Below are 14,632 nucleotides of genomic sequence, written 5' to 3'. Positions count from 1 at the left end.
AATTGTACTGGTTTTACTGGAAACTGTAATGGTGTCTGTTGGTCTCCTTTTGGTGACTTCCCAGATAACACACGTCTGCAAGATGTCTGGTAAAGATCTTTCGATCTGGAAAGCATCTGCTGTGTACAAACATCTGACAGATGTCTTTCAGACATCAGTTTTACATACATTTTAAATCATTAAAAAGACATCTAATAGACATCTATTTGACATCTGGTAGAAAACGTCTCTGATGTATTTCAGATGACCAAACACTCTACAATACACACAATACTTCTTCCAGATGTAAATGCAGATGTCAAATAGACATCTCAGTGGTGTATGTGTGCTATCAGGGTTGTTAAAACCACTAAATCCTAATGAAATGTGTCCCAAAACATACCACAGGTAACAATTTTTAATGTTTTTTAATGGGTAAAAGTTTATGGTTTGTAATTGTATTTGTAGTGGAAACCATTAGAATTTCTGTGATGGTTTCTATTGTTTTTTTTTCCATCAGGGCCAATAGGTAGTCTAATAAAAGCGGTTTTATTTTACAAGGAGTGGGTCTTCTCATAGCTGCCGACAGGTTTAGATTGCATGACAAGTGTAATACAGCTATAATACAGAGCCATTAAGTAGTTTGCTGCCACTTTTTAGCTGGTTTAGGATGATTTCACAGGTCTAATCTGGTGTTTATCAGCTCAAAAGTTTTCCCACCTTGGGTAGACTGAAGTTACATTACTCTATTTGGTCATCCAGTCTGATTTTGCTGGCAGCACAACAATAGTCAAAAGTTGTACATTTGTTGTTGACAAGATCCTCTCATATGTTCATAACCTTATTCATAACCAGCCAGCTAAACATTTTTACACCTCTACAATTTGTGGGGTACAGCGAAGAGCAGCGATAATGAGGAACAAATAGCAAGGATGCATTATGGATCCATTTAGAATGTTTCCAGACTATAACTACAATTCTTTTGAAAAATATGTGACCCTGGACCACAAAACAAGTCATAAGGGTCAATTTTTTGAAATTGAGATTTATACATTATTAATAAATAAGCTTTTTCATTTATGTATGGTTTTTATGGGATAGGACGATATTTGGCCGAGATACAACTATTTGAAAATCTGGGATCTGAGGGTGCAAAAAAATCAGAATATTGAGAAAATTGCCTTTGAAGTTATCCAACTGAAGTTCTTAGCAATGCATATTACTAATCAGAAATAAGTTTCCTAATGGTTTTTGGCATAAAAGAAAAATAGATAATTTTGACCCATACAATGTATTTTTGGCTATTGCTACAAATATATCCGTGCTACTTAGGACTGGTTTTGTGGTCCAGGGTCACATATAAGCATTTAATACACACTAAATTTGACATTAAGATTAGTTTTGTCGTTTTTTTTTTTTTTTTTTTTTTTTGTGCAGATGAAAGATTTTCAATTTTGAAGTCTGTTTCTGTGATTGTCTAAAGACCCATTCACAGAGGAATATCAGTGGAATCCCTTTCAGAACGATTTTTTATCAGCTGATGAACATTGACAGTCAATTAAAATTCACACAGATTCTGGTGTGGATGTTAATGTATTTATCATTATAGTTATCTTTATAGATATATCATATGATATCATCATATATAAAGTGTTCTAATGCTAAGGTGACTCAGATTCTCTGACCTGCACTGTACATTAAGTAATTTTGATAGTGTTTAACTGCACTTATCTGATTCAGGTACTTTACAGTAGCATGATGTGCAAACTAGAATGTGTAAAGGTTAAACTGAAAAGCACGATTTATTAGTTTTGTTCTGGGTGTCAAACATAAAAGACATGCGTGACATGCAATGAAAAGGTATTTTAGTCTTGGAATGTGGTCACGCAGTATTTTTGTGACCTCAATAACAGACTTTGTAGACATAACAGACATGGAAACATAATAGAAGATTAGCAAAATATTTAAGCATTTTTATTATAATAGAATTTTTTTTATTTAATGTCTTTAAATTATTTACTCCAGCAATGTTACAGTTTCTTAAAAACAGTCATTAAAATATATCATCACTTTACAGTCAGCACAACAATAAAAAGCAGTCAATGCCATGAGGTAATTTAACAGTTTTACGATTCAGATTGGGAGAAGTCCTTTTAAACTCCCTTACAGTGCCTATTAATACTCTTCTCTTACAGCATCAGATTAGTGCCAAGCTGTGGATTTTAAAACAATCATTAAATCCATCCTGTGTTTTTTAAACACTTCTAACTTAGCCTGTTTGGAGTGCCATGCATGCTTGAGTCTTCGTACTCAGTGTGACAGCAGCCTCAATTCCGTTGAGCCCCTCGTGCTCCAGTGGCAGTGACATGACAAACTTCTACATCGGCCCCAAGCTTATGTAGCTCATCCAGCCAGATCTGTTGCTTCTGGGACAGACGGTCATTAGGACCCTTCACTTCCACCAGCTAAAAGAACACAACTCAAATGAGCAACGATTTAAAGGCCTTTATAGATTCAGTATTTCCATTGTTTCTTAAAGGGAACTGGGTATTAAGACTTGTGTGCTTTTTAAACCATAAACCATGTCTCTTAGTGAAATATGTAGTAAAAAATCTTATGAAAGATTTACATTATTTAAAAAAACCCTGTGTTTTATACATATTTTGGACTATGGTGGGGCGCCATTATTTTGATGATGTAAAATGGTTGCACTCTGTAAGCTACTGGCGCTACTGTTGCTATTTTTACTGCAATACAACTCAATAAAACTAATGGGAAGATGCCTGTGGAGGATTAAAACTTCCTAAAGACCCGCGTCTTTGTTCTCTCCATTTTAGCCCTGACGCCTTTAGTAGACCACAGCTACTGAAAGAGCTTACAAAGATGCTGTCCCTGCAGTCACTGAAGGAGTTTCTCAGTGTGGTTTTCACTTGATATCTGGATGGCATATACATTTCTTGTGGCGAAAGGCTCGATGGTAGGCATTTGGTTTAAAGGAGAAGTTCACTACCAGAACAAAAATGTCACCCTTGTTATCCAAGATGGTCATGTTTTTCTTTCTTCAGTCGTAAAGAAATTATGTTTTTAGAGGAAAACATTTCAGGATTTTTCTCCATATAGTGGACTTCTATGGTGCCCCGAGGTTGAACTTCTAAAATGTAGTGTTGGGTTCGAGTCCACCTAAGTCGAGTCCAAGTCAAGTCCGAGTCTTTAACCATTCGAGTCCGAGTCCAAAATGGGCCGAGTCCAACTAAACACTACTGTTTGTCAGATTCTTAACCTTGTTTTAACCTTTACAACTAGAATAAGGCAATGACAATTTAAATGTAACAAAAGCAAACCTCTATTGCATATTGCCATTTTGATTTTTGATTTCACACCATCTCATAATTAGTGTCCTGCTCAGCAAACTTAAAAGTCATGTAACAGAAGTTATAGCTTATGTATTTTGACATATTTCAGAGTGAAATAGCTTTTAGAATGTGAAAAATTATAGGGCAGGACAGAACTTGACTTTACTTGATGTTATATAGTAAATGTATAAATTCAATGGGGTGGGTAGGAAGCTTAGTGAATGAGACCTGAGGAGCAGAGAAAGAATGCACCTCTTATCTCTGTGGCTGTGTTTTGGGTTTTAAATGACAAATGGTTAGACCTTAGATAGGGTAGATGGCATTTATTTTTATTTTTCTTGGATGAAAATGAGGCTGTGAGGGTTAATGACAGTTTTTAAGTAGCAGTCTATGGAAGCCATGGAATAAAAGAGCAAAAAAGGTAAATTTGAGTTTATATTTAAAAATTTCACGATTCCGAGATTATATCTCACAATTCTGATTAGAAAAGTCATCCTCCCTTTTCCCTTTTCAGTTCAAAATGAATGAGTTTATATCCTACACTTCTGGCATTTTTTCCCTCATAACTGACAAACTCACTACTGTTGAGGTAAATTGAGTTATAAAGTCCGAAATACAACATATAAACGACATATAAAAAAAATTCTGAATTGTGAGATAAAATAGGTAAAATGTAATATGACGCAGTCTGCTGCAGTAGGTTTACGCTGCTGTTGCTTTAAGATCGGACGCACAGATCATATATTTTGACACATCTGTATTTCTCCCAACTGTTCAAATTAACTCAAGACAAAACCGACTGCGTTTGCATGAATAATCTCCAAGACTGTTAATTTTGACATTACTTTTCGTGTAAGCGTGTAGCAATAACATGCAAAATTCATGCTTAATTCAGCATTCACATGCTGATTGAGAGGCGCTTTCGGTGAGCCCGCTTTGGGTGTGTGTATGCAAAGAAACCAGCAGGCTTTCAAGTACTGGCAAGACTTTTAAACACGTGTGAATACTGAATGTCACTTTCGTAATAATGCATCGAGTCAGTAAAATTTCCATCAACTGTCCCTGGACTCGGCAATAATTCCCGAGTCCGAAAAGCTCGAGTCCAAGTCAAGTCCGAGTCAAAATGCATCCGAGTCCGCTAAAAATTGTACTCGAGACCGGACTCGAGTCCGAGTACAAGTCCGAGTACCCCAACTCTACTAAAATGTAGTTTAAATGCGGCTTTAAACGATCCCAAATGCGGTTAAACACTGAGGAAAATGGTCTTATCTACCAAAACGATTGGTTATTTATTTTTTTTAAATGACAATTTATATACTTTTTAACCTCAAATACTCATCTTGTCTTGCTCTGCCTGTACTCCATTTTTTTCCGGTTCAAGACAGTTAGGGTAGGTCAAAAAACCTCATTTTCTTCCTCAACTTCAAAATCATCCTACATTGCTGTTTTACCTTTTTTGTTAAGGGTGTTTGATCTACTTTGCATGTTCACTTTGCAAACACTGAGTCAGTATTTCTGCAGCGATGTAGGATGATTTTTAAATGATTTTTGAAGTTGAGGGAGAAAGTAAGATGGGAGTTTTTAAACATACCCTAACTGCCTTGAACCGGAAAAAAAACAGTTCAGGCAGAGCAAGACAAGACAAGTGTTTAAGGTTTAAAAGTACATAAACTGTAACCTTTAAAAAAAAAACTGATCGTTTCGCTAGATTCTTTCTCGGCTGGGATCATTTACAACCACATTTAAGATCGTTTGAAGTCGCATTTAAACTGCATTTTGGGTACCATAGAAGTCCACCATATGGAGAAAAATTCTGAAATGTTTTCCTCAAAAAACAATTTTTTTACGACTGAAGAAAGAAAGACATGAACATCTTGGATGACAAGGGGGTGAGTACATTATCTGTAAATTTTTGTTCTGAAAGTGAACTTCTCCTTTAAGCATATGTTATATCCATCGCCACCTGTAAGCTCTTTCAGTAGCTGTGGTCATATCACTGTAATTTTGAGAGTTGTGTTTCGGTTAGCACTAGTAGCTCACCAAGTGTAACCATTTCACGTCACAATAATTGCACCCCCCATAGTCCAAAACATGGATTCTTTAAAGAATGTAAATCTTTCATGGGTTTTCTACTAGATACTTCAGTAAGAGATATCATTTATTTTATATTAAGCCATACAAGTCTTAAAACCCAGGGTTCTCTTTAACATTATCATTTTATTAAAGCAGAAATATAAGTCACATAGACAAAAGTTGAATACATTCCTAACCAGCAAGCTACGTCTCTGACTCACTTTGTACTTCTTGTTGGATGTGCTCCAGACGACCAGATCTGGAAGTCCCCCTCTGCAATGCCTGTAGTCCTTTGCCATTCTGAGGACCACACCGCTCAGGAAGTGGCCACCCAGACATGCCACTAGACTCTAAAACCAGACAAAGAAAACAAAGCAATTACACTGTGTCTGTGCATAGTTGTGAACATAAAATTTGTAATAACAACAAATGAAGAAATGAAATTCTAAAAAACGTTTAAAGAAGACTGCTTGTCCTAGGAAAAAAAAAAACAGTCTCTGTACCTGTGCCTGCTGAAGACTGGAGAAGCGCTCCCAATTTATCATTGCACACGTTCTCCCCTCCTGGGCATTCCACACATCAGCGAGCAGCTCCTGCAATGTCTCCGCAGACGCCTCGCGCAACATCTCAGCACGGGCCTCGATGGTTTCCCGCCGGTTCTCATAGAAACAATCAGTGTGGAAATCCAAAGGGCAAGTCTGGGAAAGGGCATGCAGTCATTGATCACTGATCTGTTAGGGTGGTATGCCCTGACAATAAAGTGTGACCCTAAATGTGTAAAGCGCACAGCATTTATTTCTTAATTATTGTGTACCTGGTAGGGGTTTCGGAAGACATCAGGAACCCCATCAACAAAGATGATGTCCCACATGAGGAGTCCAACAAGGGTGGAAAATGTAGAGCCTTCTCCATGAATACCTTAGAAGAGGATTTCAGAAACATAAGTTTAAAAGATATATACATTGTCTGTTATAAAATAGCTTTGGAACAGTTAAGGTCAAAAGTTTACATACACCTTGTAGAATCTGCAAAATGTTAATTATTTTACCAAAATAAGAGGAATCATACAAAATTCATGTTATTTTTTATTTAGTACTGACCTGCACAAGATATTTCACTTAAAATACATTTACATACAGCTCAATTTATAAAAACGACCCCATTTAAAAGTTTACATACACTTGATTCTTAATTTTTGTGGTAGTTGTTCATGAGTCCCTTGTTTGTCCTAAACAGTTAAACTGCCTGCTGTTCTTCAGAATAATCCTTTAGGTCCCACAAATTCTTTGGTTTTTCAGCATTTATGTGTATTTGAAACCTTCCCAGCAATGACTGTATGATTTTGAGATCCATCTTTTCATACTGAGGACAACTGAGGAACTCATATGCAACTATTACAGAAGATTCAAACAGTCACTGATGCCCCAGAAAGAAAAAAAATGCATTAAGAGCCAGGGGTGTAAACTTTTGAACAGAATGAAGATGTGTACATTTTTCATATTTTGCCTGAATATATTTTTTTCCATTTAGTGAATTCACTATCATTCAGAAGCTACAAAAGATACTTACATGTTTACCAAAAGACAATTACACAAAAATGCTAAAAAAACCAAGAATTTGTGGGACCTGAAGGATTTTTCTGAAGAACAGCATACAATTTAACTGTTCAGGACAAACTAGGGACTCATGAACAACTACCAATAAGCAAAAAAAAAAAAAAAAAAAACACCAGTTGCGGATCATTCAGGCAAGAACACAGTATTAAGAATCAAGTGTATGTAAACTTTTGAACTAGGCCATTTTTATAAATTCAACTATTATTTTTTTTGTGGACTATATGTAAACGTCTCTTATGTGAAATATCTTATTCAGGTCAGTACTAAACAAAAAATAACATGCATTTCGAATGATTCCTCCTATTTTGGTAAAATTATTAACATTTAGCAGATTCTGCAAGGTGTATGTAAACTTTTGACTTCAACTGTACATCAAGCTTGTGATCTTGAAAAAAAGCTACTTTCTTAGAAAGTTCTTCTGTTGTGTTCCACAGAAAAGCATTGTCATTATGAGGTCTGATTCACTGAGTGAATGATTACTCAATTTCCTCAAAACCGATTCCTTCATATAATGGTGCACAAACAATGTAATGGCACACCTTGATCAAAACCAAGCGTTCTGTAGTGTTCCAGTGCCAGGTCCTCAACAGAACACATGACCATAGTCCCTCGTCCCTCTGTGGTACCCTCATCCTCACTGGCCGCTCTGAGGAACACTGATTTGCCCATACCACCCTCATGAGGAAAGAGCTGGCCTCGAATTGTCACCTGTGAAAACACTTCTGTTAAAATGCTGTTTACTGCACGTTCACGAGAGAAATGAATGATACCAGAATATCGGCTCCTGCATCAGCAGCATTGCAGACGGACACGTAAGAAAATAATTTGTTGAATAAAGTTGTAATTTTTGTTTTCTTTGTGCATAAAAAGTATTTTCTCAGCTTTGAAGTCACACAGACTATTTTAAAGATGTCCTTACTACCGTTCTGGGCCTTGAAAGCTGTAGTTGCATTGTATCACATTGGTCCTACAACATAACGTGAAACTGAAGACTCACATGAGTAACATCCTGTACGTGCACAGTGGGCAGATCTCGGAGCAGCAGACGGTATTTCTTTAAACTAGCAGATTCTTTCATTCGGGAAGCTCGCTGATGAAGTGACAATTTGTGGCCTGTTCGAACCACAGGGTCATTCAGTCCATCCCGGATAGCACAGATGGCCTTAATACAAAGGGTGTCAAAATCAATCCTTTGGAAGAATACTCTTGTATCCCATATAAAAGTAACATTGAAACAATCTTTTTATATTTACACTTAATCAAATGAGATACCTGCTCATGTTGTTTAAGGTGTTGCTGAAGATTAAGAGCAAGTCTGTCCCACCAGCGCCCCCTACTGTCTACACAATACACTGCCTGGGACAGAAGGTCCTTGAGCTCGTCCACAGCATCCTAAATGGCAAAAATTAAAATTGATAAATAATTAAACGAACTCACATAAAATTAATACATAGGATAAAGTGTTTACAATGGTATTATTAACATTTTGTGCATTTACCCACCTCATAGCGACGAAGCCTTTGTAAAATCTCAACTCCTCGAGACAGTATCCGAGTGTAGGTCCAGCCCACGGTGAAACATCGCAGAAAAACAGGCAGTTGTTCTTGATGGCTGCACACATATTGAAACTCAATCCATCGTACGACAGCAAACAAATTGAATGAAAGATGAGTTTTCTTTTTTTTTTCCAAACCTCAGGTCACAAGAGCCTTTAATCTCCTGCCAGGTGGCCTTTGCTGTAGTATAGAGGACATGGGCGTCCTCCCAGCTTCCTGTCTGCATTGCAGCAATCACATCTTGCAGTGTACGCATCGCTGTTTCATACCTGTACAAAAATATGTACAGAATCTTATGTTTTACAATATTAAAAGAGACAATGCACTGGAACATAATAACAATAAATATTGCCATCTTTAAATGAATATTTTAAGGGCAAATCTCACAAAATCTGCCAAGAACATGTGCAGGTCATATTTCAGCTCAAAATCACACACACAAAAAAATGCAGATTAAATTATATGATTGGTTCATATTAAAATATCACCATATCATGCTAGTATTTGTTCTACTTCCTACAATTTATCCTTGTTTAGTTTTGAAATACACTACCAGTCAAAAGTATTTGAACAGTAAAACTTTTTTTTTTTTTTTTTTTAAACATGTCTCCTCTGCTTACCAAGTCTGCAAGTACAGGAAAAATAGTAAAATTATGAAATGTTTTTACTATTTAAAATAACTGTTTCTATTTGAATATATTCTAAAGTGAAATTTATTCCTAGATCAAAGCTACATTTTCAGCATCATTACTCCAGTCTTCAGCGTCACATGATCCTTCATAAATCATTCTAACATGCTGATTTGCCATTTAAGAAACATTTATTATTAATTCATTTAAAACAGTTGAGTAAATTTTGTTTCAGGATTCTTTGATGAACTGAAAGATCCAACGATCAGCGTTTATCTAAAATAAAAAGCTTTTGTAACATTAAACACTATACCATTTAAAAGCTTGGAGTCAGTATAATTTTTTTGGGGGGGGGAAGAAATTATAGAAATTAATTTCTATTTCAGATAAATCTTCTGAACTTTCTATTCAACAAAAAACCTGAAAAGAATTCTGTTCAGCTGTTTTCAGCATAATAATAATAATAATAATAAATGTTTTTTGAGCAGCAAATCAGAATATTAGAATGATTTCTGAAGGATCACGTGACTGCAACAATTATGCTAAAAATTCAGCTTGGAAATCACATAAATAAACAACATTTTAAAATAAATTCAAATAGAAAACAGTTATTTTAAATAATACAAATATTTCTAAATTTTACTGTTTTTGCCGTACTTTGGATCAAATAAATGCAGGCTTGGTGAGCAGAAGACACTCCTTTAAAAAAACATTAAACTTTTGACTGGTAGTGTATCTGTATTGTGGACTTTTTACTATTAGTACTGTACTGTACTTCATTATATATTATTATTACTGTACACAATATTACAACATTAATATAAAACCGACCTGATGAGGTCATCCCTGTCCTCAAACAGTCTGGCTGAGCGATGTACCGTATACTCTGGGAAAGCTAGACGGCCAGAATTGACAAGCAGAATGGTGTACAGCTGCCCCTGACCTCCAGCAGCCATCTCCTCCTCCTCCAAAGTGTCTGTAAGAGAGAACAGGAGCAGGACCCGGGAGAACACGGCACGTGACCTGCGGCAGAGACGCACACAGGAACCTGCAGCCTGCTTGGCCCTGAAAAAGACAAGCTTGCATGTACAGTTTTCTTACATTACTCATAAAAGGATATTTTATACTATACACTACTGTTAAAAAGTTATGGCGGGTAAGTTTTTTTTATGTTTTTGAAAAACTCTTATGGATGCATTTATTAGATCATTTCATCTTTTGCAACCTTGTAAATCTTTACTATCACTTTTGATCAGTATTCTCGTAGCTTTATAACATTAAGGTTGAATCACTGATGTCATATGGACTATTTTAACAATGTCCTTACTACATTTCTGGGCCTTGAACGTGGTAGTTGCTTTGTTGTCTATGCAGGGTCAGAAAGCTCTTAGAGTTTATTATCAAAAATATCTTAATTTGTGTTCTGAAGAGGAACAAAGGTCTTATGGATTTGGAACAAAATGAGGGTCAGTAATCAATGACAGATCTGAATTCTAGAATTTTCTTTTGGGTGAACTATCCCTCCGAACTATGCACTACTGGGGTATATACATACTGCTGCATATCTTACATCTCACCTCTTGAGAATGACTCCAGCCGTGTTGTTTTGACCAAAAAGTGATCGTTGTTTCCCTAGCTGGAGCAGCCCCTCAACCAGCTGCTGTTTCTGAGTCCCATTCGCTCCACGACCAAGGTGAAAGGTTTTGGCCAGGTTTTTGAGCTCTGGTGCAGGCAGCAGATCCAAAACTTCTTGGATGTCATGAAGCTCAGATTCTGTCATAGGGAAGAAGTCATGAGCTGTAGGTAAATATGTTTCTAGACACTTACAGCTTTCTAGACTGCTGACATTTTGGCTGTCAAATCACATCACTAACCTGTTTGTAAGAAGCCACATGTGACCAGCTCTTGAATGACAGGTCTGAGGTCTGAGCTGATCTCTGTGTATTCCAACTTACTGACCAGAAGCCATTTCAGCTTCCTTTGAAATAGACGGACATAAAGCATCTGACTAGGTACTACAGGAAAAGGAGAAATAGGTCTGCATTAGTACAAATGTACACTACCAGTCAAAATATTTTTTATGTTTTTTAAAGAAGTCTCGTCTGCTCACTAAGCCTGCATTTATTTGATCTAAAGTACATCAAAAACAGTAACATTTTGAAATATTTCTACTATTTATAATAGCTATTTTCTATTTTAAAATATTATAAAATTTAAAATTGTATAATTTATTCCAGTGATTTCAAAGTTGAATTTTTAGCATCATTACTCCAATCACATGACCCTTCAGAAATCTTTCTAATATTCTGATTTCCTGCTTGAAAAACATTTATTATGATGATGTTGAAAACAGCTGAGTAGAATTTTTTCAGGTTGCTTTGATGAATAGAACATTCAGAAAAACAGCATTTATCTGAAATAGAAACAGTTTTGTAACAATATAAATGTCTTTATCATCACTTTTGATTAATTTAAAGCATCCTTGCTAAACAAAAGTATTCATTTATGTAATTTCTTTCCCCCAAAAATTATACTGCCTTCAAGCTTTTGAATAATACAGTGTACAATGTTACAAAAGCCTTTTATTTCAGATGAATGCTAATCTTTGGATCTTTCTATTCATAAAAGAATCCTGAAAAAAGTACTCAACTGTTTTAAATATTGATAATAATAATAATAATAATAATAATAATAACAAATGTTTCTTGAACGGAAAATCTGCATATTAGAATGATTTCTGAAGGATCATATGACACTGAAGACTGGAATAATGATGCTGAAATTTAGCTTTGATTACAGAAATGAATTCCATTTGAAACTATATTCAAATTGAAAGCAGTTATTTTAAATAGTAAAAATATTCTACATTTTTACTGTTTTTCTGTACTTTGTATCAAACTAATGCATTAAATTGGTACTTTACACTACTGTTCAGATGTTTGAGGTCAGAAAATATTTTTTCACACAAAGCTGAATTTTCAGCAGCCATTATTGTGTCACATGACCTTTAGAAATTATTCTAATATACTGATTTGAGCTGCTTAATATTTTTGTAGAAACCATGACACACCTTTTTCCGGATTCTTTGATGAATAAAACCTTTTTTTTTTTTACAGACATCTTTTGTAACATTATAAATAATAAGAGTAGAACTGAGACTTCAAAGTGACTTCAAAGTAGTTCCTCTACCTGACAGCTGCTGAAAGGTGTGAATGGCTGAGAAGTCTTCTTCATTGAAGAGCATCCTATCATCCTTATTCTCCAACACTGCCTCAAGGATGGTCCGAAAGTTTTGCAGGTAATACGGCTGCCTGGTGTGCTGATGCTCTGATCCCTCGCTGTTTTTTTCTACGCCAAGTGCTTTGGAATCATTGGCTGGTGTGGTATTGGGATTCCTCTCAATATCCTTGTTTGTGGATGGAACAACATCAGACGAGGCCTCGGTTTCATCTGACTTGACATTGGTTTCTTGTCTGTTTTCAGTTTTGCTTTGAAAATATCTACTTTTCTTATTTATAACAAAGGCCTCTGTAGTGTTTGTGTCATTTTTAGGCAACTCCTCTGACTTCCGCTTTAGTACCCTGGATGACGATAAAGATGAAGAGTAAATGTCAGCACTCCTGCTCGATTCTGCCAATACGGTCACAGATTTCTCCATGTTTTTCACTTGAGGTTGGTTTGAGGCCGCTGGCTTTGTGGGCAATGTGTTATTCTTACCCACGCCATCGGCTTTAGATTCACAAGTTAAACTCTTCACACAATTTTCCTTCTGTGAGCTACTCAGTTCTGCATCACAGGTCTCTTCTTTTCCACAAGTACGATCCATCTCAGATTCACCTGAAAGCCTAAGTACTCTTCTAGACAGTTTAGACGACAAACTTCCAAGTCCAACTGTTTTAACCGGTTTAGCTTGGACGTTTGTTTCAGATGAATCTTGTTTCACCGCACAGTTCTTTTTAAAATACGGACTAGTATCTGCAGCATCTTTCTGTCCTGGGCTTTTCTCTTTCCTATCAGTTCGAGGTACTTCTCCATAAGAGAGTGATTTGGTTATTTTCTTCTGTTTGTCATCACTGACACCCAGTGTATCTTCATGATCCTCTCCAAGGAAATTCTCACATTGAGAATCTATGTGTTCATTAATCTTGTAGCGAGGTACAAGTTGGCCACAAAGAGGACATGCCAGTTTACACGGCGGAGTATTCCTGAAAAATGAAGTTATGGAAGCAACCCCACCTCCATTGCATGTGACCCCCTGGCTCTTTTTCTTTGTCACTGAGAGTCTCCTGCCACTGCCTCGAACAGACGAGCTGCCTTTATCTCTCCGAGACTCCATAACTGTTTATATATGTTGTCCTATAAACCAGCTAGACAAGGTGAAATGGAGTATCATACTGAAGTAGGTGTGAAGCAGGCTGCATATTTGTTTCTGAACCTGAGGAGAGTACATAAAAGACAAAATACTTAGTAGAACATTCAGTGACATTCAACAGACAGTAGCTGAATAAATTAAAGGAATGGTGTTTCATTATATCTTCAGTCATATTCATTGATGATTCTTTACAAATTGTTTGATTTGTCCATTGTTTCAGACTCTGCAAGACTAACAATAGACCAAAGTTCCTTTGCATTAGACATACCACCAACGAATTAAAATTAAAAAAGCATAATATGAAACAAAACAACACTGTCAAATACAGATTAGACTATACATAAAATGGTAATTATACAATTATAAATAAAGCTTTTGATATCTGTACAGACCTTCCTGGCGCTGAGATTAAACGTGAAGCAGTCACCCGAATATATGGCGCCATGATTTTTTGCTGTTATTTTTCAAAATAAAAGTCAGCTCCAGTCCATATTCTCCAGTTAACTATTAAGTTATCTTTTTATCACAAAGCTGACTTTTCGTTGTATTTTCTCCAGTAAAAAAGCTAGCTTTTAAATTTAATGTCTTATATTTGAGGATTGACTGTAGACTAATATAGATTAAAGGACAAACGTTTTTGTTTTTGTTGTTGTATTGTTTTTCCAAGTAATGTTGGGATAGCTCACCCTCAAAAAAATTCTGTCGTTATTTAGTATTTACTCACCTTAATTTCTTACTTACCTCCCTGGAACATAAAAGAAGACATTTTGGAGAAGAAGACAATGGAAATTGTTTCCCAACTTTCTTCAAAGTATATTTCTTGTGTTCTGCAGAAGAAAGTCATACTTATTTGGAATGACATTAGAGTGAGCCAGTGATCCAACAATTTTTGGTTTGACACCCTTCAACCACAGACCTTATTTTACTTATAAATCAGACACCAGTTGGCCTACAAATTGACGTAAAGGGTGAACGTCACGACTATTAAATTCACTGCTGAATCACTATTTTGTGTCTTCCTTTATAACAGGCAATTAGACAGTTAAACAAACCC

At 36.0% G+C, this 14,632-nt stretch overlaps 1 protein-coding gene across 1 annotated transcript; it reads right to left on the bottom strand.

Moving 5' to 3' along the window:
* Positions 1–1,993: 1,993 nt before the first annotated feature.
* On the bottom strand, positions 1,994–14,031 carry fan1 (FANCD2 and FANCI associated nuclease 1). Its single transcript, XM_073850725.1, has 14 exons — positions 13,971–14,031; positions 12,396–13,641; positions 11,081–11,221; positions 10,784–10,979; positions 10,038–10,271; positions 8,715–8,846; positions 8,524–8,632; positions 8,294–8,413; positions 8,019–8,183; positions 7,561–7,729; positions 6,220–6,323; positions 5,909–6,103; positions 5,627–5,755; positions 1,994–2,444 (listed from the first exon to the last, which is right to left on the bottom strand). Exons 2-14 carry the CDS (start codon positions 13,540–13,542, stop codon positions 2,307–2,309), a joined length of 2,979 nt encoding a protein of 992 aa, XP_073706826.1. The 5' UTR covers positions 13,543–13,641; positions 13,971–14,031; the 3' UTR covers positions 1,994–2,306.
* Between the last annotated feature and the right edge of the window lie 601 nt (positions 14,032–14,632).

The sequence above is a fragment of the Garra rufa genome, chromosome 11, assembly GCF_049309525.1.
Source record: "Garra rufa chromosome 11, GarRuf1.0, whole genome shotgun sequence".
NCBI classification, from domain to species: domain Eukaryota; kingdom Metazoa; phylum Chordata; class Actinopteri; order Cypriniformes; family Cyprinidae; genus Garra; species Garra rufa.
This window is presented reverse-complemented; position numbering and strand designations above follow the sequence as displayed.